A 23476-nucleotide genomic window follows, 5' to 3' on the forward strand; every position below is an offset into this window, starting at 1 on the left:
GAGGTGGGAATTTCAGGTAGACAGGTTTGGGGGACTTTTCCTTGTTGAGTCTTCAGTTTGGGATACAGGCTGGCATAAGGCATGGATTACTGCAGCTCTATCCTCTGTTATGACTTGCCTTTGGAAAACACTTGGTTTTAATCGCAGCTGCGCCACCTTATGTCTTGTTTTCTTCTATGAAAGAAAATCAATAGTTCCAACTAGTTGAGAGAATCAGGTGGGTATGGTTATGGGAATGACATAAATGCTGTGTGACCTTGGGCAGGTCATGCAATTGTGAAAGGCCTGCTTCCTGAAGAGATTTGACAGACTGAGTTTTCCCAGCAAAGATTCCTTAAACTTGGGAGCCCACGTCCTGGCTGTACGGTTACTAGCCAGAGCAGTCCATTTTCCCGCCTTTTCCGCGCCCAGCAAGCCTCCTTCCCTTGCCCCTCCCAACCGCTACCCTATACGCAGGCGCAGATCCCGGCTTCTTCTTTCCTTCCCCTCGCGCCCCCTCAAAGCTTCCCCTAGCAACAAGCTCGGGCTCAGCGCTAAGGCGGGGCGAGCGCATGCGCCGCAGCTCTCTCCACGGCCACTTGTCGGACTGCTTACTGAGCTCCTCCCCCTCCAAGCCTAGCCCTTCTCCCCGCCTCCTCCCATCCAAGGTCCGCGTGGCGGAGCGCGCGCGCACTCTGGCCCGGTAACTGCCCATCTCCCTGGCCCCGGCAGTGAGGATAGGGGGGCGGGGCCATTTTATTTGGGGTTCCGCCCCCTTTGGCCCGGCGTCCCTACCGCGCCTGCGCGCTCCCGCCCGGTCTCCATCTTGGAATTGGGAGGAAGAGGGAGAGGGAGACCGGGACGAGACCGGGGCTGTGGTGCGGAGAGAGGCTGAGACTGAGAAGAGGAGAGGGAGAGAAGGCGCGGGGACCGTCCGTAGCTACAATCTTTCAGCTACCCTCAGGAGAGAGAAGGGAAAAGGGAGGAGGCTGGGGCGGGAGTGAGGGCTGTCACCCTCGGACCCTGGTGTGAGAGGGGCCGTGCGGCCGGACGTCCTCGGGGTGGGCCCCCTGTCGGTGGCCGAAGAGCTGGGGCTCAGGCCCTTCGGTCGCGAATTTCCGGGCTTGACCCCTCGCTTCTCAAATATCCGGGTATCAGCCCCTCTGACCCCACATATCCAGTACTCGGGTCCCAACCTCTTTAAACCTGGGGCTCTGTTTCATAGGATTTCAAAAATCTGGGGTTCAGGCCCCTGCGTGCACCAGTATCCGGGGTTCATTCCCCGCGCGTTCAGATACCAAATTCAGCTTCCCTTCGTTCAAATATCTGGGGTTCAGACCCCACAACCAGAAATCCGGGATTCAGCAACTGTCGCCCTCGAGGAGGAGGAGGACTGGACCGCGAGGTCAGATCAGGTTGTCACCCCCTCCCCACCAGGGGAGGCTTCCCGGGCCCGCCCCTCAGGAAGGGCGAAAGCCGAGGAAGAGGTGGCAAGGGGAAAGGTCTCCTTGCCCCTCTCCCAGCTTGGCAGAGCCGCTGGAGGACCCCAGGAGCAGGCGGAAGCGCTGGGGCACCATAGTGACCCCTACCAGGTGAGACACGGGGTGCAGGGGCGCGGGTCCCTGTGTCTAGCATTGAGAAGAAAGGGTGCTCCTTTTTGAGGAACTGGGCCTGGGTAGGCCCTCTTCTCAGGATGAAGCCCAGTGGGCCAGTGGTCAGCCTCTGGCTAGCGGTGCCTTCTGCTGCCACCTTGTTCCTCTTCATTATGTCTGTCTGATGAGGGACCTAAGGTGACAGGGTCTTTGATGTCATGGAGGGTCACACCCTAAGGGTGCTTGAGCTAATCAGATGGGTTTGCACTCTTCTGGTCTTCTATGTTCACTTTGCCCCTTACAGCTACCTGTTCTCTGATTATACCCCTTTCTCTGGATTGCTTTGGGGTGTTGATTCCCTTGCCTTTGATCTCCACGGTGGGTCCACTTACCTGTTTTTTAGGCATGGTCTGTTTGGATTGTCCTTTCAAGGAAGTGTGTGTGTGTGTGTGTGTGTGTGTGTGTGCGCGCGCATTTGTGTTGAGGAGTGCCTGGCAATATTTTTTCCTAGCTATATCGTTACCTTCCAACCTCTTGCTGATGGTGTAGTCTCATACATTTGTCAAGCGATCTGTCATTTAGAAAGTGCTTTACATCTGTTCTCTCATGTGACACCTCCCCCTCCATTCACCCTGTGGGGCCTCTTTTATTGCTGTCTTCCCATTTTGCAGTTGAGAATATTGAGGGCCAGAGAGGTTGCCCAAGGTCACACAGTGGCAGAATTAGGATTGAAATCCAGATTCTTGATCAAGTTTTGCCCCCGCTCCATACCTGTCTCTTGGCATCTCTTCTTGGCCAGGGATCCAGAGGAGAATGAGTTGGGGTGAGATTTAAGAGTGAGGGGGAGAAGAGCTTCCTTTTGGGGAGGGTTATACTCAGAAGCTTTTTCTGATGGTAGGCTCTGACTCCTGTCTTCTGTCTCGTGGATTTTTCTCTCTACTGTGACCTTCATCTTTACCCTGATTCCATTCGTTGGCCTGGGTTCCTGAGAGGGCTCTCTCTTTTGACAAATGATAGCCATAGTGGTGTCTCTTCACAGTTAAAGCCAAGCTGCTGGGGTAGAATGGTCCCCAAAGTATTAAATCCTTGTGGTGACCCTGGAGGCAGGGAAGGAGAAATCCATATGCCAAGTGTCTTCATAGTGTTTCTAGGTTTGAGATCTCATTAAAAATCTCACAACAGCCCTATGCTGTAATCCATTTTATCAAAGAGAAGACCAAGTATAAGGAGCCTACTCAAAACCCTGTTGTTGTATGTTGCTGGTGAGATGTACTGGTAGTGTAGCTTAGGGACAGACAGACTTGGGTTTCCTCATCTGCAGAATGGTGATAACATTGTTTTAGAAGGTGCCTGTGAGTTAGCACAGACATTGGTAATCACACAAATGTTCATTATTTGAGGAAGAGGCCCAGTGTGATGTTTTGTTGGCATCCCTTATATGTGGCTTGGGGTCCTGGGTTGGCATTCTGGGCTGGGTGCTGGTAAAGAGGTCAAGAAGATTCCTTTGGCAAGTTGTGAGCACCTGCCTTTGTGTGTGGGTGTGTGGTGGGGGTGAGAGGTGCTTAGCAGTGCTGCTGGCAGGAGAATGGAGAAAGGGGCCTGTTTGGAGCAGCTTGGGAGCTGCTGAGGGCTTGGCTGAGGGCAGTCAATCAATCTCCTAGGCTATTCTGAGCCCTCTGCACCCTGGGGGCCCACTGAAGAGTCAGGCTTACTTCTTGCCCTGCAGCTTCCAGTTGGGCTAAGGAGACAAAATTAACAACACAACAGGAAACAATGCACGACAGAATATAATTACACGCTAAATTGTTAGGTGCTTTAACGGAGCTAGAACTCTGCCCTGGGAGTCCAACTCTGCTGAAGGCTCTTTTTGTGCCTAAATTCCAACAAGTGCTTAGCCGGGAGTCTGGCCTGGAATTCTCTGGGGGAAAGGGGCGGGGTCCTCGGCTACTTCCTACTGCAGGAGCTTTCTGTGGGTATTGGGCTGTGTGCTCTAGGAGTTCTCCCTAAAGGCTAGAGTGGTCAAGGGAGGCTTCCTGCAGGATGGGAATGAGCTTGAGGTGAGTTGCTAAAGACAGTAATAAGCACACTGGCCTGACTGGAGAGAAGATCCTGTTCTCTGACCTTGGAGAAATCCTGCTTCCTTTCTGTGCCTCAGTCACATAGTCTGTAAAATGGTGATCACTATCTTGCCCTCCTTATTTCCTGCATAGCAGTAGAGGACCAGCTTTGGGCAAGACTTAACCTTTTCTGAGCTTATTTCTTCATCTGCAAGATAGGGGTAATAGTACATTCTCATAAAATTGTGGTAAGGATTGAATGAGAGAGATTCATGTAAGGTGCTTACTGTTACATGCTTAGTCAATGTTATTTGTACACTACAAATGTTCTGTACCTTTTCATGAAGCACATGTGATTGGACTGGACAAGTAAGGCGGCCCAGGTCACAGGCCCTAAAAGCCAGCTGTCATTGCTATCCCTGTCCTTCTTGTTTTACATCTCCTTCCTACCACGATGTCCCTAACCCTTTTTGAGAGCAAGTCCTCTGGCCCTTGTGGGCCAGTACCCACTTCTAACAATGGCCGGATTTCCACTGCCTCCGGCCTGCCTGTTTCCTGCTCTCTTCCAGGGTGTGAGAGGTTGAGGGAGGAGGGGACCTTGACGCCAAGGGGAACAGGAAGGTGCCTGGAAATATTTGGGGTATGGGAGTTGTGGGACAGGACACTTGGGAATCTGGGGTTCTGGCTGGGAGGTGGGATCTTTTATTCTTGAGGGGGAGAAGTAAGGGTTGTAGCGAAATGGATCCTATTGAGGGCTGGGAGTGGTGAGGATGCTTTGCTCTCAGTCTTCCTAGCAGTTTTAGGGACTCCAGGGACCCGGCCCCCGTGCTCTGGTTGCCAGGGCAACTTCATTTTTTTGGAGCTTTGATGTTGTTCCTGATCTCCCCCTTGCCCTTCCTCTGCCGTGCCTCCCCCTCATCAGGGAACTAGTAGAGGAGAAGGCAGAAACTTGAGAGGCCCCTTCCTTTCTCTCTCTTAGTGTCCCATCTTTGCTCTAAGGGTCTGCTCTTCATTCTCCAGGTCAGGCCCCACTCTCAGGGCCCCCAGGGGCCATCATGCCAGCTGGGGGCCGGGCCGGGAGCCTGAAGGACCCCGATGTGGCTGAGCTCTTCTTCAAGGATGACCCTGAAAAGCTCTTCTCTGATCTCCGGGAAATTGGCCATGGCAGTTTTGGAGCTGTGTACTTTGTGAGTTGGGGCTTAGGAAAATGGGGTAGGGACAGGCACTGTATTCTTCCTGCCATGGGTCCATAGCCCTCTACACTGCTGTACCACACCAGCCTCTCCTACCCTCTCCTGTTGGGCCAACAAGACTTCCCGCTGCCCATTTCTCACCAGGGGCCTTCCCCACCTTCTGATCTGGTCTTACAGGCCCGAGATGTCCGGAATAGTGAGGTGGTGGCCATCAAGAAGATGTCCTACAGTGGGAAGCAGTCAAATGAGGTGGGTTAGGTTTGAAGAGACTGGTGGGGGGCAGGGCAGGGGACCCCACTCTCAATGTTTAGGCTGAGTAAGCCTCTCCTCCCCTGACCTCTCAGAAGTGGCAGGATATCATCAAGGAGGTGCGGTTCCTGCAGAAGCTCCGGCACCCCAATACCATTCAGTACCGGGGCTGTTACCTGAGAGAACACACAGCTTGGGTGAGCTAGCCCCCGACTCTGGCCTGATCTTTGCCCCCATCCTTGTCCTGGTCCAGTCTCTTAGGTGGGCCCTGTTCCAGGTGCCATTATAGGGACCTTGGAGAGGAGGAAGTCTCCCCCAACTTCTTTAGTCCTCAGACAAACCCATGAATAGCGGTGTTTGTCCAGAAGGAGAGGTTGGTTTGAAGATGGATGTAAACTGTTAGTAGTTGGAAAGGGGCACATGGGCTGGAGGAAATGGAGATAGAATGGGGCTTTGAAGGGATTCAGTTGGGAGTGGTGGCATCTATCTTGGGCTGTTTCTAGAGGAGGCCCTGGCTCTAGGGACTCTCCTACAACAATGTCGTTTTCTCAGTTGTCCTTCCTCTCTGTTTTTAACCCCGGGTGCAGCGACTGCGTGGAGGATAGGCAGAGACACTCTCTGGATCTCTGCCCAAGGGAGATGGGGCAGGGGTGGCTGGATATGCTTATCTCTGACCCTTTATCCTTTCTTAGCTGGTGATGGAGTATTGCCTGGGCTCAGCTTCTGACCTTCTAGAAGGTAAGTGGCTCTGGCCAACAAGTGGGAGAAGGGAGAAGAGCAAAGAAGCTGTAGGGGAAGGGATCAGGGAGCTTGTTCCATCCCCACCCTTGGGCTCCCTTCAGTTTGATGTTTTTCCCTCACTCCCCAGTGCACAAGAAGCCCCTTCAGGAGGTGGAGATTGCAGCTGTGACGCATGGGGCCCTTCAGGGCCTGGCTTACCTGCACTCCCACAACATGATCCATAGGTACGAGCTGCAGCGACGGTGGCTGTGAGGGGGTGCAGTCTACACTCCTCCTTCGGCTGGGCTGTGGCCTTTGTAGAAACTTGGTGCTGAAGCCCTGCCCAGCTTCCTGAGATGCATGCCTTTATCCCTGTGCTTTGTCTCTGGCAGGGATGTGAAGGCTGGAAACATCTTGCTATCAGAGCCAGGCTTGGTGAAGCTGGGGGACTTTGGCTCTGCATCTATCATGGCACCCGCCAACTCCTTTGTGGGCACCCCATACTGGTGAGTGGGAGTAGTGGTGAGTGGAGAGAGTCCCCAGGATGTTGGGATCAGGAGTTGGCAGAGTCTGGGTGACTGATCAGCCTCTTTCTTCTGACCTTTCCCCCAGGATGGCTCCGGAGGTGATCCTGGCAATGGATGAGGGGCAGTATGATGGCAAGGTGGATGTCTGGTCCTTGGGGATAACCTGCATCGAGCTGGGTAAGGATGCATCCTCTGTTCCCTCGTCCTTTTTTCCTCTCCACTCCTTTCTCTTTCTCTTACCATCCCCATACCATCTCATCCTCAGGCTTTCAAACTCCTGTCCATTTTGACTCTACCCTTGGTCCCCAAGTCAGTCAGCTGTCAAATCCTAACAGCTCTTAGACCTAAAGATTTCGAAGCATTCTTCCCTTCCTGTCCACTACTCTAGTTCTGTCTTCTTTTCTTTCTTTCTTTCTTTCTTTCTTTCTTTCTTTCTTTTTTTAAGTTTTAATTTATCCCACAGAAAGAGAACACAAGCAAGGGGGGAGCGGGAGGAAGAGGGAGAAGCAGGCTCCCCACTGAGCAGAGAGCCCGATACAGGGCTCTATCCCAGGACCCTGGGATCATGACCTGAGCCAAAGGCAGACGCTTAATCGACTGAACCACCCCGGGACCCCTATATATTTTTTGAATGCCCACTGTGTGCCATGCTATGGCAGCAGGTTCTGGGGGTATAGCAGTGAATGAGGTTCTTGCCCTCATGGAACTTACCTTCTAGTTGGGGAAACAGGCATGTTTTCGCTCAGTGTGATAGAAGCTGGAAGCAGAAGTTACAGGAACAGCACAACCATAAAACAAGGGACTCGACCTAGTTCAGGGGCTGAGGGAAGGTCTCCTCGTATTGGAGATGTCTAGGCAGAACCGTAAGACAAATAGTAACTGTGTGAAGACTGTAGGGAAGAGCATTCCAGACAGGTAAGAGCAGACATGGGGAGCTGAGACTAGCTTCAGTTGTTTGGAATGTTGCAAGTAATGCCATGTAAAAAGCAGTGAGTGATAAGGCCAGAGGTTAGGCTCAAGTGAGTTCATGAGGCCTTGAAGCCCTGTCCAGCTTAAACTACTGAACTATTTGCGCGGTAGTGTTTGTAAAGCCTTCAACGTGGTGCCAGGCACAGCTAGTTGCCACAGAAAGAAATGTCCTTAGGTCCTCTTATCAGTGACTTCCTGTGGTGAGGTTTCCTACCTATAGTCTCTTCTTCCCTCCAGTCTCTCTTGCGGAGAGATCCGCCCTAGCTGGGTGCTGCTGCTTTGCTCCCCTCCGTAAGCCCTTAATGCTCCCCATTGCCTTCAAGACTGACGCCATCCCCACCCTTCCTTCCACCAAGCTGAAGGTTCTGCTGCCAGAAGGTTGGCTCTCTCCTCCTGAGCGTGCCGTGAGCTCTTCTACTTTCTTGCCTTGGTTTATATTGTGTCTTCTCCCCAAAGGCCGAGATTTGGACATATTCTTGTTCTCCATCTCCACATGTCTGCATTTGCCATTTAAGGCCACAGCCGGACAGGTGATGCAGATATGTGAAACAGGCCAGGTATGAGAAAAATTGAGAGCTGTCCTTTATATTTCTAGTTTTTGGTAGAGACATGAATGCAGAGAACTATTTCTCTACTACCAAAGAAACAATCAGTCCTGATTATAAATGACAGCTGATAGTCTATATCAGAGAAGCAATGTGGAGAAGGCTCTGGCAAACTGGAGATTGCTGTTGCGTAGCTCTAGCCCATCATTATGCAGGAATGTCAGCTCCTTTTCATCAGATCTAATTCTTTAGGGGAAACTTGAAATTTAGATGATGGTGGTGATGATGATGATGGTTATTAAATTGTTAGGTTGGAATTTTATTCAAAAATTACTGTTTAGGGTGCCTGGGTGGCTCAGTGGGTTAAGCCTCTGCCTTCGGCTTGGGTCATGATCTCAGGGTTCTGGGATTGAGCCCCGCATCGGGCTCCCTGCCCTGTGGAAGGCCTGCTTTTCTCTCTCCCACTCCTCCTGCTTGTGTTCCCTCTCTCGCTGTCTCTTTCTCCCTCTGTCAAATAAATAAAAAACACAAAAAACAGTGTTCAGGCCAAAAAACATAAACACCACAAAACATTTGTCTGGCTCACAAGGAGCTCCTGGCTTGTAACTTCTCAGCTGAGGCCAAGCTCCAGTATCCCTTTTTCCAAAAGACCTGCCCTTGATCCCCTGCCTGTGTACCAGTTTGAGGGCCCGCCATGCACACCCCACTTCCCAGCCATCTTTCTTTCTCCTTCCATGTTAGACTGGAAGTTACTTGAGGATAAGGCCCATGTCTTGTTTTTCCTTAACTTCACCATAACACTTAGCAAGTTTTTTGCTCTTATTTGGAACCTAATAAATGTTAGTTGGGCCGATAACGCTTTCATTCTGCCTCTTTTGGTGCTTATGCACGTGTTGTTTTCTTTGATCCCTCCTCCACTGTGTGCAGGGGAAAGGATCAGTATTAAATTTTACAGAGGGAATTAATTGAGATTATGAGAATTGGTCAGCAAGGAAGTCAGGGAGCTGAGGTGTGGACCCAAATCTTTTGATTTCCATTCTAACCTCCTCTGTCTACCTGCCACCTATCACCTTCTCCCTGTTGACCTTTTTCTATAGCGGAACGGAAACCACCGCTGTTCAACATGAATGCGATGAGTGCCTTATACCACATTGCACAGAATGAGTCCCCCGTGCTCCAGTCAGGACACTGGTGAGGACTGGGATTCCTGGGCCCAGGGGTTAGACCTTCCGTAGGGTAAGGCTGCGTGGCTCATGCCCTTCCCACCTCTCCCTTATCCTCCCATGACATTTAGGTCTGAGTACTTCCGGAATTTTGTTGACTCCTGTCTTCAGAAGATCCCTCAAGACAGACCAACCTCAGAGGTTCTTCTGAAGGTGAGGGCTCACTGCCCTAGCATTCTCCTAGAACTGTGGCTTGTTAGAATCACTTGAGGAACCCCTCAGTGACATTAGTGATTCCCAGTTCTTCCTCCACCAGCCACTTCACCTACGAATTCCCACCCCCATTCCCAGTACCCAATGGACTCGGTGTTTTGCAAGATTTTGTCTAGAAGACTGCCTTTACTTATTAAATAATAATTTGTTTTTCCATCTTTTATTAATCAAAGATGTATGTAATTGCCAGCCTGAGCTTCTGGTCTGTGTGCGATAACCAGGGTTGCCACACTGATCTGATGTAATTCAAGCCAAAAGCCTGTGTAGCCTTGTCTTGGGTAAATGTATGATTTCCCTTAGGTGTGTTTTGAGATACCAAAAGTAGAGGGGCCCCTATTCCCTTCACAGATCCATGGAGGCCTAAGGAACCCTAGTTGGGAACTGATGAAGACAATCCAGTTTGGCCTATTTGCTTTATAATCATGGGATACCTTATGAGGTCCGTAGAGGCCTCATGATGTATCCAGGGGCACACAGCACTTTGACAGAGGACCTGGACTGCAATCCAGATCTCCTGACTGTTCTAGTCTGTCAGCTGTGCCTGGAAGAACAGGAGCCTGCCCCGGAAGTAGTGACTGGGTGGTGAAAATTCATGCAGGAGCAGGGGTTAGGACAAGGCTAGCATCGGTTCATGGTGGACATGAGTCCCAGGGAAGTATCTCAGGGCAGAGGGAACACCAAAGCCCATGGGAGGCCGGGGGCAGGTGCTTGGCAGCAGGCCTCGGCATTCTCTCCCCTCAGCACCGCTTTGTGCTCCGGGAGCGGCCACCCACGGTCATCATGGACCTAATCCAGAGAACTAAGGATGCTGTGCGGGAGCTAGACAACCTGCAGTACCGTAAGATGAAGAAGATACTGTTCCAAGAGGCACCCAATGGCCCTGGTGCTGAGGCCCCAGAGGAAGAGGAGGTGACCCAGCTTACCGTACCACCCTTCTATGCCACTGTGTTGTGCTCGCCTCCTGGCAGCCACTTGGCTCACTTTCCCTCTCCCTCTTCCTACCCTCTGTCTCCCTGTGCTACCTCTATGCACTCTCCCCTTGTCCTTCCCCTTCCCTGCCCAACAGCCTGCGCCCTGTCCGCAGGAGGCCGAGCCCTACATGCACCGGGCTGGGACGCTGACCAGTCTAGAGAGTAGCCACTCAGTGCCCAGCATGTCCATCAGCGCCTCCAGCCAGAGCAGTTCAGTCAACAGCCTAGCAGATGCTTCAGACAACGAGGAGGAGGAGGAGGAAGAAGAAGAGGAAGAGGAGGAAGAGGAAGGGCCCGAAGCCCGAGAGATGGCCATGATGCAGGAGGGAGAACACACAGTCACCTCCCACAGTTCCATCATCCACCGACTGCCGGTATGCACCTCGCCCTCAGTAAGCCTGACGGTGCCACGGCCGGTCCCCAGTTCTCCCTCCCGTGTGATTGCTTCGCTAAGTCTCACTGGGTCTCCAGGGAACTCCCTTTGGGCCCAGTAACCTCTGAACCTTAGACAACCTTTTTACTTTCCTTTTCTCTAGGGTTCTGACAACCTATATGATGACCCCTACCAGCCAGAGATGACCCCCGGCCCTCTCCAGCCGCCGGCAGCCCCGGCTCCCACCTCTACCACCTCTTCTGCCCGCCGCCGGGCCTACTGCCGCAACCGGGACCACTTTGCCACCATCCGTACTGCCTCCCTGGTAAGCGTGGCCATCCGCCCTCAGCCTGGATGCCCCATACTCTAAGTCCAGAGATGATTTTTCCCAGCTATGGCACTGGATTAAGTGCAGATTCCACCCTCACTTTCTGTTGTTTTCTCTCACCTTCTCCCCTCAACCTTCCCCACTCTCAGCAGACTCTGAACAGACTGTTTCGGTCACATCACCTGATGTGGGTATTCCAAGCTTGGTAAACTCTTACTCCATCCTCGAGGCTAGGCTTAAGTAGTATGTCCTGGGGTGTCTTCCCAGGCTCCTGGCCAGCCAGGTGCTTCACATCCCTGTGCGTTGTTGCTCCCAAATGGCATTATGACGGGTGTGCTGGATTTTACATCCCTGGAGGGCAAGGAGTGGTGGCCATTGTCTGCCTCATACTATTGATTGGCTCTCAGGCCCACACCCATGCCTGCATCTCATCCTTCCAGCTCCTTTGGAGGGAGAGGGTACAAGCCCATTGGAGAAATGAGAGAATCGTGACTCAGACGTGCTGTTGTCCAAGGCACTTGCCCAAACACCTTTGGTGGTTCTCAAATTTTCAAATTAAGCAGGACCTTGATCCTCCTAAAATCAAGTCATGGTGACGTTTTTCTCCGTTCACAGGAAAAAATGGATAGACTTTTCATAGAATGTAGTTTTCGTCCACACTTTCAGTGCACCATTAGATTACATTTTTGCTTAGCTGTAGTCACTAGCATCAATTACCTTAGAGGCCAGTGGTCAGTCTGATACATTCTATGGCTAACACTTGTGGTTGAGTGTTGTGCTGGGACAGCCCTTCAGATCCTGTGATGCTTAGTGCTTTGGTGCTGTGCAGAGAGGTCTGTAACTTCCAGGGACTTGGCCACCTGGACTGGCTGGAGTCATGCCTACCTGACAATGGCACCTGAGCTCCAAACCTCAGATGGGGACATCCAGGCCCAGTATTCTTGATACTCCCCGCATCTCATGGCCCAGCTCCCAGTTCCGTACCTGGACTGTGTGAGGAGTCCTTACCGACTCCTTACTTACATTTCAGTGTTTGGTGAAATGGAAGGAAGCCAACACTTGTTAGATCAGAGCGTTTTATTAGACACTAGTTCATCTGTATCAGAGTTGGATCTCCACAGCTTGCTACAAAAGGATATCATTGCCCCATTTAGCTGGCGAGGAGACTGAGGCTTAGTGTCGTTCAATTGCTTGAAGTCACATGGTTAGTAAGTAAGTGGGAGTGTAGCCCAGGTATTTCTGATTTTGAATTAATTTGAATTGTTGCCACTTTTGTGCTGGGCCCAGGGTGGGTCTCACCGGTCTGTGAATTTGACTGTGTGCCCATCATCCTGTGGAGGCAGCAGGCTCCAGGGGGCTGAGTGTGAGGAAAGCACCAGATAAGAATTAAACCTGTGAGTCTGAAACACGTGTTCTCCAGTAGAGCACAACCATCGTTACGCTCTGTGTGTTAATGAGATGGGGCAGGGCTGAATCCCGCTTCTCATCCTCTCTCCTGCCCCAGGTCAGCCGCCAGATCCAGGAGCACGAGCAGGACTCAGCGCTGCGGGAGCAGCTGAGCGGCTATAAGCGGATGCGACGACAGCACCAGAAACAGCTGCTGGCCCTGGAGTCGAGGCTGCGGGGTGAACGGGAGGAGCACAGCGCGAGGCTGCAGCGGGAGCTTGAGGCCCAGCGTGCTGGCTTTGGGGCTGAGGCAGAAAAGCTGTCCCGGCGGCACCAGGCCATCGGTGAGAAGGAGGCCCGAGCGGCCCAGGCCGAGGAGCGTAAGTTCCAGCAGCACATCCTCGGGCAGCAGAAGAAGGAGCTGGCCGCCCTACTGGAGGCTCAGAAGCGAACGTACAAACTACGGAAGGAGCAGCTGAAAGAGGTGGGACCGGGCCGCAGCTGTGGGTGGGGCCTGTGGTGGGCAAGGCGCCCTGACCCCCTGCCCTCCCCACCATCTTGCCCAGGAGCTCCAGGAGAACCCCAGCACCCCCAAGCGGGAGAAGGCCGAGTGGCTTCTGCGGCAGAAGGAGCAGCTCCAGCAGTGCCAGGCGGAGGAGGAGGCAGGGCTGCTGCGGCGGCAGCGCCAGTACTTTGAGCTTCAGTGTCGCCAATATAAGCGCAAGATGCTTCTGGCTCGTCACAGCCTGGACCAGGACCTGCTGCGGGAGGTGGGCCACCCCATCCCCCATTCCCTCCCACAGCACAGGCACCTGCCCCTTCATTTGCCTCACTCGGGGTCATCTGTCCCCTCCGCCCTCTTCCCTGTTACAGCTTGGCTTGTTTCCTCGTGCCTGCCAGACCCCGCTAGAGCTCCCTAGGCTTCTGCTCCCGCACCAGCCAGGAGCTTGGCTCCCTTACATCCCTTAGCTCCCTGTGCTCAACTCCCTCTGCCAGGGAGTCCTGGGGCTCTCTTGACACCAACAAGGTTTCCTGACTGGGCTTGGGGCCCTGCCTCCCTTCTGCCTTAGGATTTGAACAAGAAGCAGACCCAGAAGGACTTGGAGTGTGCACTGCTGCTGCGGCAGCATGAGGCCACGCGGGAGCTAGAGCTACGGCAGCTCCAGGCTGTCCAGCGCACACGGGCTGAGCTCACCCGCCTGCAGCACCAGACGGAGCTGGGTAACCAGCTGGAGTACAACAAGCGGCGTGAGCAAGAGTTGCGGCAGAAGCACGCGGCCCAGGTTCGCCAGCAGCCCAAGAGCCTCAAAGTACGTGCAGGCCAGCGTCCCCCGGGCCTCCCGCTCCCCATTCCTGGGGCTCTGGGACCACCCAGCACAGGCACCCCTAGAGAAGAGCAGCCCTGCTCATCTGGCCAGGAGGCAGTACTGAACCAAAGAATTCTGGGAGAGGAGGAGGAAGCAGTTCCAGAGAGAAGGATTCTGGGAAAGGAAGGGGCCACCTTGGAGCCAGAGGAACAGAGGATGTTGGGGGAAGAATCAGGAATCTCTAGTCCCGGCCCACAAAAACATAGGAGTTTGGTTGATGAGGAAGTTTGGGGTCTGCCTGAGGAGGAGATAGGAGAACTTAGAGTCCCATCTCTGGCGCCCCAGGAGAGGAGCATTGTAGGCCAGGAGGTGGCTGGGGAATGGAGGTTATGGGGCAAGGAGGACGGGAGCCTCCTGGATGAGGAATTTGAGTTTGGCTGGATCCCAGGCCCAGCACTAACCCCAGTCCCCGAGGAGGAGGAAGAGGAGGAGGAGGGAGCTCCAGTTAGGACCCTGAGGGATCCTGGAGATGGCTGTCCCTCACCAGACATCCCCCCTGAACCCCCTCCAACACATCTGAGGCACAGCCCTGCTAACCAGCTCCCTGGACTTTTGTCCCATGGTCTCCTGGCAGGCCTGTCCTTTGCAGTGGGGTCCTCCTCTGGCCTCCTGCCCCTACTACTTCTGCTGCTACTCCCACTGCTGGCAGCGCAGGGCGGGGGTGGCCTGCAGGCATCGCTGCTGGCCCTTGAGGTGGGGCTGGTGGGCCTGGGGGCCTCCTACCTACTTCTTTGTACAGCTCTGCACCTGCCCCCCAGTCTGTTCCTACTCCTGGCCCAGGGCACCGCACTGGGGGCCGTCCTGGGTCTGAGTTGGCGCCGTGGCCTTATGGGTGTCCCTCTGGGCCTTGGGGCCTCCTGGCTCCTAGCCTGGCCAGGTCTGGCTCTACCTCTGGCAGCTCTTGCAGCTGGGGGCAAATGGGTGCGACAGCAGGGCCCCCGGATGCGCCGGGGTATCTCTCGACTCTGGTTACGGGCTCTGTTGCGCCTATCGCCCATGGCCTTTCGTGCCCTACAGGGCTGTGGGGCTGTGGGGGACCGGGGCCTGTTTGCACTCTACCCTAAAACTAATAAGGATGGCTTCCGCAGCCGTTTGCCTGTCCCTGGGCCCCGGCAGGGTAATCCCCGCGCTGCCCGACACCCACTAGCCCTGTTGGCAAGGTTTTGGACCCTGTGCAAGGGCTGGAACTGGCGCCTGGCACGGGCCAGCCAGGGGTTAGCCTCCCACTTGCCTCCTTGGGCCATCCACACCCTGGCCAGCTGGGGCCTGCTCCGGGGCGAGAGGCCCAGCCGTATCCCCCGGCTGCTGCCACGCAGTCAGCGCCGGCTAGGGCCACCTGCTTCTCGCCAGCCAGCACCTGGGACTCTAACTGGGCGGCGATCCCGAACCCGTCAGTCCCGGGCCCTGCCTCCCTGGAGGTAACCAACTCTAGCTCCTCCTCAGCCCGAATCTGGAGCATCGAGCACTTTATCTCCCACTACTCAGTGAGGTTTCTCCAGTCCCGATCCTCTCCTCCCTTTCACCCCTCCTTCCTTAGTATGCTTCCCCACCTCACCCCAGTCCTTTGGACCTTTAGACAGGCAGCCTCCACCGTGGAGTCCGGAAGTTACACTTTGTGCTCTCCCGACACTCCTCCCCCACCCTAAATTATTGCTGTTCTCCCGCTGTGTGTGTGCTCATCCTCACCCTCATCAACTCAGGCCTGGGGCCAGGGGTGGTGGTGGGTGGGAAGTCATGTTTTTTTTTTCTCTCTTTGATTTTGTTTTTCTGTCTCCCTTCCAACCTGTCCCCTTTCCCCCACCAAAAAAAAAGAAAAAAAGACAAACACAAATAAAATATCTGAGCGGAACTGTACCTTTGGCCCAGGCTGCCTCTGTCTGCTTTGTCCTGCCGCCTAGCCTCCCGGGTATGCCCCCAATCCGGACCCTTGGCTCCCAGTTCCATGACCTCTTCACCCCCATCTACGTTATCTTAACCCCTTTCACTCCTCAGCCTCATCCTCTCTGCCTTCATAGCTTCGTTGCACCATGACCACCACCAGCTCGGAGGTCTGAGCCCCTGTTGAGCTTCCAAGAACTTCTTGGTCCCATAGTTCCCCCATTGGTGGATTCTTTCCAGAGAGTCCTTAGGTTCCGGGTCCTTTTGTCCTCATCCCTTGCCTTTTCTCCCAACCCATTCCCTGTGTGGTTCCCTTTTGTCTGGGAGCTGAATTTCTCTCCTGGCATTAGGCTTTACCCTAGAGGGCTTGGGGATGAGACTGCAAACCCTCTACAGTAAGGGGTGGTGAGTTTGGGGGGCCAGGCAGATTGGGGGGCCCATGGAAATGGGATTGGTTGTGGGCTTGGAGTGGGAGCTGAGTACATAAGGGGTGGGGCTGGAATGTGAAGATCTGGTCAGGTAGCAGCTGCTGGCCCATTGAACTTGTCAGGCCCTTTCTGGCCACCTCTTTTGGCCCTTTCCTTGGTGTGGCCCATGATGGGGCACTCCTTATCCATTTCTCGGCTTGGAGCTTATCCTCCTTCCCTCCCTCCCACCCTGAGGTGCTGAACCTGGGACTTCCTCTGTCTTTCCTTAGCTGTGTCGCTCTCTTCCATGGGTGTGTTGTGTGACTTGGTTCTCTCACTCTTGTGCACATTCTGTATCTGCTCCTGGGTTTCCGTCTCTGGGTTGTATTTTCTCCCTCTTTGCATGGTCAGAGCTTTTTGTGTACACTCAGTACCCTAAAGATTTTCAGTTCCCTGTCCGTAAACTCTCCTGCTGTTTCTTGTGAGTTTTCTACCCAACTCTGAACTTGCTTTTGGAACCTGTCTTGTTTACTTCGTGTCTCTTGCCCATTGAGAATCTTCCTGATCTCTCTCAACACGATCCCATCTCTCCATGTCTGTCTGTATACAGCTCCCCCCGCCCCCTCTGTCTAACATGTTTTCTGTTTCTCTCCCTCTCCCTGTCTCTGCTTCTGTCTCCTCTTCTCTCTCTCTCTTTTCTCCCCCTCTCCCCGGTTGTTCCTCCTCCTCCTCTCCCTTGCCCCCATCTCCCCTTGGTCCGTCCACTGCATAGTCTAAGGAGCTGCAGATCAAGAAGCAGTTCCAGGAGACGTGTAAGATCCAGACTCGGCAGTACAAGGCCCTGCGGGCACACTTACTGGAGACCACGCCCAAAGCTCAGCACAAGAGCCTCCTTAAGCGGCTCAAGGAAGAACAGACCCGCAAGCTGGCCATCCTAGCCGAGCAGTACGACCAGTCCATCTCCGAGATGCTCAGCTCACAGGCGGTGAGGCCTGGGGTCCAGGGAGGGAGCATGGTGGGGCTGGCTTCTATATGCCCGGCTTAGTTATGGGCAGTGGGAATGGGGAGTGTGGACAAAGACAGGGCTTTTGTTCTTGGGGGAAATTTGGATCCTCCCACTGTCCCTATTCTCCGCAATGGTTTTATTGTCTCTCTTAAGTATTTTCTTAAGGTCTTGTCAAAGCCAGCCTGACTACCAAGAACCACCAAGCAAAGAGTGGCTATAAAAATTTTTTCCTGGGCCTGAGTTAGTTTAATGTGTTAACAGGGAGCAAATCAAAATGACTGTGGCCCTTGGGCCGATTTACTCAGACTTCTGAGGATTTTGAAGATTGCTGTTCTAAGAGTTATCACACAACAACACTGGAATGGGCCAATTAAAAACTACACGTAGCGTAAAACATCAAAGTGCCCCTAGTCCTTGCCATTCTCTCACCCAATCCCACCTCTCAGAGGTAATGGTTAATAGTTGTATTTTAGATTTTTTTTTCCCTATGCATATTTGGAAAACTACGTACAATTTTAATCTGAAATTGTATTGTACATACTTTTCTTTTTCCACCTACTATTTCTTGGACATCTTTCCCTGTCAGTACACCTGTCTCATTTTTGAGACAGTGTAGAATTTTCCATGGTATGGATGTACCATCATTTCCTGAACCCGTCCCTTATTGGTGGACATTTAGGTTGCTTCCAGTATTTTGCTATTACAACGCTTCGGGGAGCTCCTCCGAGCGCCTGTGCGAGTGTACCAGGGGCCTAGATTACTGCAAGTGTAATTGCTGTGTCACAGGGTACGGCGACCTTTCATTCTGGTGGATGTTGAGACTGGCTGCTGCTTGAAACCTGAGGGCCCAGCCTACCTGGGGCAGGGGAGGAGTGTGGGGGTGGGGGAGGAGGCCCCTAAAATGCGTTCTCCTCGTTGCCAGCTGCGGCTTGATGAGACCCAGGAGGCAGAATTCCAGGCCCTTCGGCAGCAGCTGCAACAGGAGCTGGAGCTGCTCAATGCCTACCAGAGCAAGATTAAGATCCGCACAGAGAGTCAGCACGAGCGGGAGCTGCGGGAGCTGGAGCAGAGGGTGGCTCTGAGGCGGGCACTGCTGGAGCAGCGGGTAAGGGGGCTTTGACGCCAGGATGCATTGGGGAGGGCAGGCTCCCCACTTCCTGCCCCCAGACGTGCTAACCTCTCTTCTGGGTGTCCCAGGTGGAAGAGGAGCTGCTGGCCTTGCAGACAGGGCGCTCCGAGCGAATCCGGAGTTTGCTCGAGCGGCAGGCCCGTGAGATCGAGGCTTTCGATGCCGAGAGCATGAGGCTGGGCTTCTCCAGTATGGCTCTGGGGGGCATCCCAGCCGAGGCTGCTGCCCAGGGCTATCCCGCTCCACCCCCTGCCCCTGCCTGGCCCTCCCGTCCTGTTCCCCGATCAGGGGCACATTGGAGCCATGGTCCTCCTCCACCGGGCATGCCCCCCCCAGCCTGGCGTCAGCCCTCTCTGCTGGCTCCTCCAGGTCCCCCAAACTGGCTGGGGCCCCCCACACAGAGTGGAACACCCCGTGGTGGAGCCCTGCTGCTGCTAAGAAACAGCCCTCAGCCCCTGCGGCGGGCAGCCTCAGGGGGCAGTGGCAGTGACAATGTGGGCCCACCTGCCGCTGCAGTGCCTGGGCCTCTGAGCCGTAGCACCAGTGTCGCTTCCCACATCCTCAATGGTTCCTCCCACTTCTATTCCTGAAGTGCAGGATGGATGAGCAGATGAATGGGGCCGGGGCCGGGGCAGGGGTGGGTGGAGCCTGATCCTGGAGGGCTGTAAGTGAGGCCCACCCAAGGGTGGGGGACAGGATGTTGGCTCCAGCTCCCCTCAGACCGCCTCATCTCATGAGCTTCTTGGGCTGGCCAGTGGCCCGGGGCCAGCTTGGGCATAGGTGCCTCAAGGCTGACCAGGAGCCCCTGCCTCCCCACCATGGTGCCAGGGTCTCTCTCCACCACAGCCTCGGGAAAGGAGGGAGATGTGCGTGTCAAATATTCATCTGGTCCCCTGGGGGAGGGGAAGGGTGGGTCTAGATATATTATATTCAGAGAACTATACTACCCCGTGTAATGGGGCCGTGGACTGGGGATGCCAGGCCCCCCAGACCTGGGGTGTGGCAGAGCAGGTCTGGGGTGGGGAGAACAGAAGGAAAAGGCCTTCCTAGGAAAGAAGGATCAGGATGGGGTTTGGGGTCAGGTTGCCTGGTCTCTCCATTCCCCCCGTTGCTGTCTGACGTCCTGTGCCGTCTTGTCCTTTTTTTTTTTTTTTTTTTCTTTAAATTGAGATCAGAGCTAGGGCAGGGGAACAAGGGAAGGACCTTAGAAAGGGCTGCTCCCAGATCTGGGGGCAGACATGGGAGCCCCTCCCAGCTATGGGGTTGGCACAGAGCCCCACAGCAAGCTTTTAATAAACTGTTGGTTATTCTAACAGACCCCAGGACTCACCGTTTCTGTCCAAGGTGTGTATTAAGGACTGCTTGGCGGGAGGGGATATTGTTACTTGTATTTAAAAAGGGAATTTATTGGGCTGTGTAACTAAAGATTTCAGTGGTTTTAAGGACTTTGGGTATGGCTGGATCCAGAGCTTTAAAGGAATTCATCAGTCTTTTGGCTTCTACTTCCCTTTGCTTTGGGATTCAAAGATCTTCAGAAGGTTCACTTTCTCACACGGGCTCCCGGCAGCTCCAGGCCTACATCTTAGCAGCACTCTCAGCAGTGAGTATGCCAGCAAAGTCCTAAAGTGACTTCACTGGGTCAGTCTGTAGCCAGAAGCCTGAGGTACTGGGATTGGTCAGGTCTACGCCCTGTACCCGCTCCTTGAAGGTGAGAAGAATTGGCCCAGAGACTAAGTGGCTATTTCCAGAAGAGGAGAAGGAAGATGTAAACACCGGCTGTCCCCAAGTCATTTCAGTGTTTCTCATATTTTTCTTAAGGCCAGTTTTTCACTCTCTTTCTAGCTGGGCATGTAACACAGCCTGAAAGCAGGATGATGAGGGCCCTGCTGGTAGGGCCAGAGAAAGGGAGGTAGGAGCCACACTCCTTTCTGATAGAGCCTGGTGGCAGACTAGAAGGCAGGGTCTGGGGGCTGGGCCTTCACATTTGGAGAACTTGGGGGAAATAAAAGGGAACCAAACTGGGGTGGGGACATTGGCTACTCACCTTCCTGACTCAAAGTAGGGAGTGAGGGTGGGACCGTTTTGGTTTGGACTGGTTTTGAAATTTTAAGTAATCTCTACACCCCAGACTCAGAGACCCCAAGATCAAGAGTCATGTGCTCCTCTATCTGAGCCAGCCAAGCACCCCAAGTGGGGAACACTTTTGATGAGGTGATTCAAACAACTCCTTTATTGAGTCAAAAAATAAACCCCTATAAACACCTTAAACTGAGGACGTGAGAAATAGGACCCCAAAACTTGTATCCCTGGGAGTGCAAAGTCTTCTTTGAAGAAAGCAGCTTCTGCTCTGCAAGCACACAATGGCACAGGGGTTGTGGTGCTGTGTCTGCTTTCTACCAGTGGAGAGCCGCCCCCCCCCGTACCCCCCCCACCCCGGGAAGCGGAGGGGCTCAGTTACTCTCTCCGTCACTGCTGATGATGCCGCGCATGTGTGACCAGTCTGGGGGTGGGGCCCGGGGCTGCTCATCCTCTGAGCCCAAAGTCCGGCGGTATAGCTCCCCCGGGGTGTCTGCTTCTCTTGAAGGGTTCCAAGCTGTGCGTCTACGTGGTCGGCCTGGATTGCAGGGCAGGAAAAGCAGGAGATGAGTTGTCTGAGAAAATCAAGCCTCATCTCTTGGACGGTAGGAGGAAACCCCTCACCTGAACCACTAATGATGTTCGTAACATCCAAGGAGGCCACCTCGGCTGCCTCCTCCCGCTGCTCCTTCAGGGCCCGGCACTTCTCTAAGGAAGGGTTACCTGGGGCAGAAGAAGCTGGTGACCCCCTCTTCCCCAGCCGCCCAGGCCCTCTCCTGCAGCCCCCAGGGCATACCCGGCCTCACCCTTCATGCCCAGGGCTTCCAGCTCTGCCCGGAGGACACTGAGGCGCTCCTTGTGTGAGCGGCAGGGGCCCAGCAGCTTCTTATAGTTGCGATGGGCACCGCAGGCCCGAATGTAACGCTTCAGCCTTATCACAGCCGGGTGGTCCTCACCGCGGCGACCAGAGCCAGCCTGCCGAAGAAAGATGGCGGCTGCGGGCCAAACCTTCGGGACTTGAGTCAGGATCTCCCTCTTCCCTAAAGGTGGCCTCCCACCCCATCATCACCCTCACCTTCCTGCCTTTGGGTTCCGGACTGCCATCTGGGGAAGAGGAGGAGGAGCTTCGCGTCCTGCCTTTCCTGGAGCTCTTCTTGAAAGAGGGGTTCTCCCTCTCCCGCTTAGGGCTACCCTCTGCCTCACTGTCACTCACCTCCCTCCCCGAGTCGCTCGCCTCACCACTGATACTGCCCGCTTTCGCTGTCTTTCCAGCGCCTTCAGTAGTTGGCTGCAGCTTTTTCCAGCCGTCTCCCCCATCCTCGCTGCTTCCACTCTGCCTTTCCCCACGCTTCCGCGAGGTTCTGTCCTTTCTCTTCCTCTGCACCAGGGGCTCGTCATCTCCCCCGCTGTCATCCCCGCTGCCTGCTGCTGCTTTTTCCTTTTGTCCCTCTCTGTCCTCTGAGTCTCCCACCAGCCTTGCTGTTCTGCTTTTCTGCTTAGAGCTCCTCTCCTCCCAAGATGACTTTTTCCGTCCATTGCCCCGGGCTCCAGCTTTCCAAGTTTCCTCCTCTTCCTCTCTGTTGTCTTTGTTTTTGGCTAAGGTGTCCTCCTCCTCACTGTCCTTTTCACTTTCCTGGTGGCTTTTAGCAACTTTCTTTCCCTCTGCCTTCTTTCTTGTCGTCTGGATAGGTTCCTCCTCACTGTCCTCACTCTCCTCCCTGGCCTGCTTCCCATCAGCTGAGGTTTTGCCTGGTGCCTGCTTATTCCTGGTCACAGTTTCCTTCCTAATCCTGCCTTGAGACTCCTCCTCCTCCTCCTCATCTTCCTCACTGCTCTCTTCCTTTGAGACCTTACTTGTTCTGGCAGAGCCCTCTTCCTCCTCCTCACTGCTTTCCTTGGCCGCCACCTTCTCTAATCCAGTCTTTGCAGCCAGTTCCCTTTGCTGCTCTTCCTCATCACTGCTCTCCTCAGTGGCTTTCTTTGAGGCTCGCTTTGGACTCTCCTCCTCAGCTGGACTGACTTCTTCTGCCGCCATCCCATTCTTTGCTGAGGGGCCAAAACAGTCTGGACTGGAGGCTGCAGAGCTGGGCTCTGGAACATGGAGAGAAAAGAATATTGGGATGGGTTCCTCCTGTCCCTCTCCCTCCACTTAGGGTTGGTTGCCTCTGACAGATGGAGGGAAGAGCAACAGGAAACACCGCTATCAATCAGTCCACCCCGTTCCTGGTTCCTGACTCACTGGCCTTGTCCCCTCATCTAATGCCTTGGGATATAATACACGCACAGGAAATACTTTCTCAATGAACCCACTACGCAGAAGACACTAACCTGACTCCGAATTGAAACGGAACCTTTTCCTCCCGGGGCCACTGCTGGGGGCGGGCGGCCTCTTTGCTTTCCTGGCAAGATCTGGCCTCTCTTCCCTGGCACTCACGTCATCCACCTGTGTGCGCGCGAGGGCAAAACACGTACCGAGTTTGCGTTCCCTACCCCCTCCCAGGCCCCTCCTCCTCAGCAACAAACCCCGCCTTCCCGTGGCCCAGGCTCGCGCCCACACCTGCACTTTCAGCAGCTCCTTCTCCACCAGCCGCTTCAGCGCCTGCTTCTCGTCGGGCTCCAGGTGGTCGCGGCCCGCGTGAGCCAAGAACCTTCGCCGCACGATGGAGTGCGTGAGCGTGCTGCGGAGACATGTGTCACGACGGAGTCCCCGTCCCGCCCCTGCCCTTTCCAACCCCAGCTCCAGCCTCTAGCGTACCTGAGGTCCGGGCGGCCTCGGAAGAAGCTACGGATGAACTCCTGCATCTCGTTCTCCCGCGCCATTTTGCCCCACCTGGAATTGGTGGCTCCCGCCTTTTTTTCTCTTCGGCCTCCGTCACCGCGTTTGACAGGAGCTTGCGCACTCGCAGGGTCGTGGCGCCGTGAGGGGAGGGACCGTTGGGGGTCGGTTGCGAGTCGCTTGGACCGAGAACTTTACCAGACGAAACTTGCTTGCCTCAAGTAGTTTGAGGGATTCGCGGCTCCTCCCTTTTCTTAGGGTCAGTCGTTTTTTAAAGTTCTCGTTAGAAACCGACTCGGCGCCGGCAACCCTCGGGTGTAACGTAATCAATCCGCGACACTGCCTCTGTCCGTGGTCACTGGCACTAGGTAGGCCGCCGTGATTTCGAAAGACAGATGGAAAAGGATATCCTCGCCTGAAGACTAGGAATCCCTGGGGGAAAGCTGTGGCTTGCGATTGCTAAGTACATCCAGACTCCGTAAAGGTACCTCCGGCGTCCGCCATCTTTATGA

The 23476-nt window shown here is 54.4% G+C and overlaps 2 protein-coding genes and 1 pseudogene across 6 annotated transcripts; 2 read left to right on the forward strand and 1 right to left on the reverse strand.

Moving 5' to 3' along the window:
* Window positions 1-686: 686 nt before the first annotated feature.
* On the forward strand, window positions 687-1570 carry LOC116858083 (annotated as a pseudogene).
* Window positions 824-19430, forward strand: TAOK2 (TAO kinase 2). Of its 5 annotated transcripts, none has more exons than XM_032842526.1 (19): window positions 826-1571; window positions 4649-4815; window positions 4999-5070; window positions 5166-5267; window positions 5763-5808; window positions 5939-6035; window positions 6183-6296; window positions 6403-6494; window positions 8929-9022; window positions 9126-9207; window positions 10009-10176; window positions 10334-10612; window positions 10775-10936; window positions 12444-12809; window positions 12892-13095; window positions 13396-13635; window positions 16750-16962; window positions 17906-18088; window positions 18181-19430. In XM_032842526.1, exons 2-19 carry the CDS (start codon window positions 4684-4686, stop codon window positions 18700-18702), a joined length of 3168 nt encoding a protein of 1055 aa, XP_032698417.1. In that variant the 5' UTR covers window positions 826-1571; window positions 4649-4683; the 3' UTR covers window positions 18703-19430. The 5 variants fall into 5 exon arrangements, with proteins under 5 accessions (XP_032698415.1, XP_032698416.1, XP_032698417.1 ...); XM_032842527.1 differs by having other exon boundaries at window positions 10352-10612; XM_032842529.1 differs by lacking the exon at window positions 18181-19430 and adding an exon at window positions 17663-17770 and having other exon boundaries at window positions 17906-17998.
* A 1114-nt stretch (window positions 19431-20544) lies between these two features.
* On the reverse strand, window positions 20545-23458 carry HIRIP3 (HIRA interacting protein 3). Its single transcript, XM_032842560.1, has 7 exons — window positions 22944-23458; window positions 22746-22866; window positions 22517-22631; window positions 21264-22279; window positions 20995-21163; window positions 20813-20911; window positions 20545-20726 (listed from the first exon to the last, which is right to left on the reverse strand). The coding sequence occupies exons 1-7, from the start codon at window positions 23006-23008 to the stop codon at window positions 20563-20565; spliced, it is 1749 nt and encodes a 582-aa protein (XP_032698451.1). The 5' UTR covers window positions 23009-23458; the 3' UTR covers window positions 20545-20562.
* Between the last annotated feature and the right edge of the window lie 18 nt (window positions 23459-23476).

Source organism: Lontra canadensis, unplaced genomic scaffold (genome assembly GCF_010015895.1).
Source record: "Lontra canadensis isolate GAN:19392208 unplaced genomic scaffold, GSC_riverotter_1.0 scaffold132, whole genome shotgun sequence".
Lineage (NCBI taxonomy): Eukaryota > Metazoa > Chordata > Mammalia > Carnivora > Mustelidae > Lontra > Lontra canadensis.

Excerpts from the sequence above, each read along its gene's own strand:
- TAOK2 (XM_032842524.1), top strand. The coding sequence starts at position 4,684 with ATGCCAGCTGGGGGCCGGGCCGGGAGCCTGAAGGACCCCGATGTGGCT. Across the intron at positions 9,208-10,008 it reads CCTCAGAGGTTCTTCTGAAG|CACCGCTTTGTGCTCCGGGA; the intron begins GTGAGGGCTCAC and ends CTCTCCCCTCAG. Across the intron at positions 10,177-10,333 it reads AGGCCCCAGAGGAAGAGGAG|CCTGCGCCCTGTCCGCAGGA; the intron begins GTGACCCAGCTT and ends CCTGCCCAACAG.
- HIRIP3 (XM_032842560.1), bottom strand. The coding sequence starts at position 23,008 with ATGGCGCGGGAGAACGAGATGCAGGAGTTCATCCGTAGCTTCTTCCGA. Across the intron at positions 22,632-22,745 it reads AGGAGCTGCTGAAAGTGCAG|GTGGATGACGTGAGTGCCAG; the intron begins GTGTGGGCGCGA and ends GCGCGCACACAG. Across the intron at positions 20,912-20,994 it reads GGAAGCCCTGGGCATGAAGG|GTAACCCTTCCTTAGAGAAG; the intron begins GTGAGGCCGGGT and ends CTTCTGCCCCAG.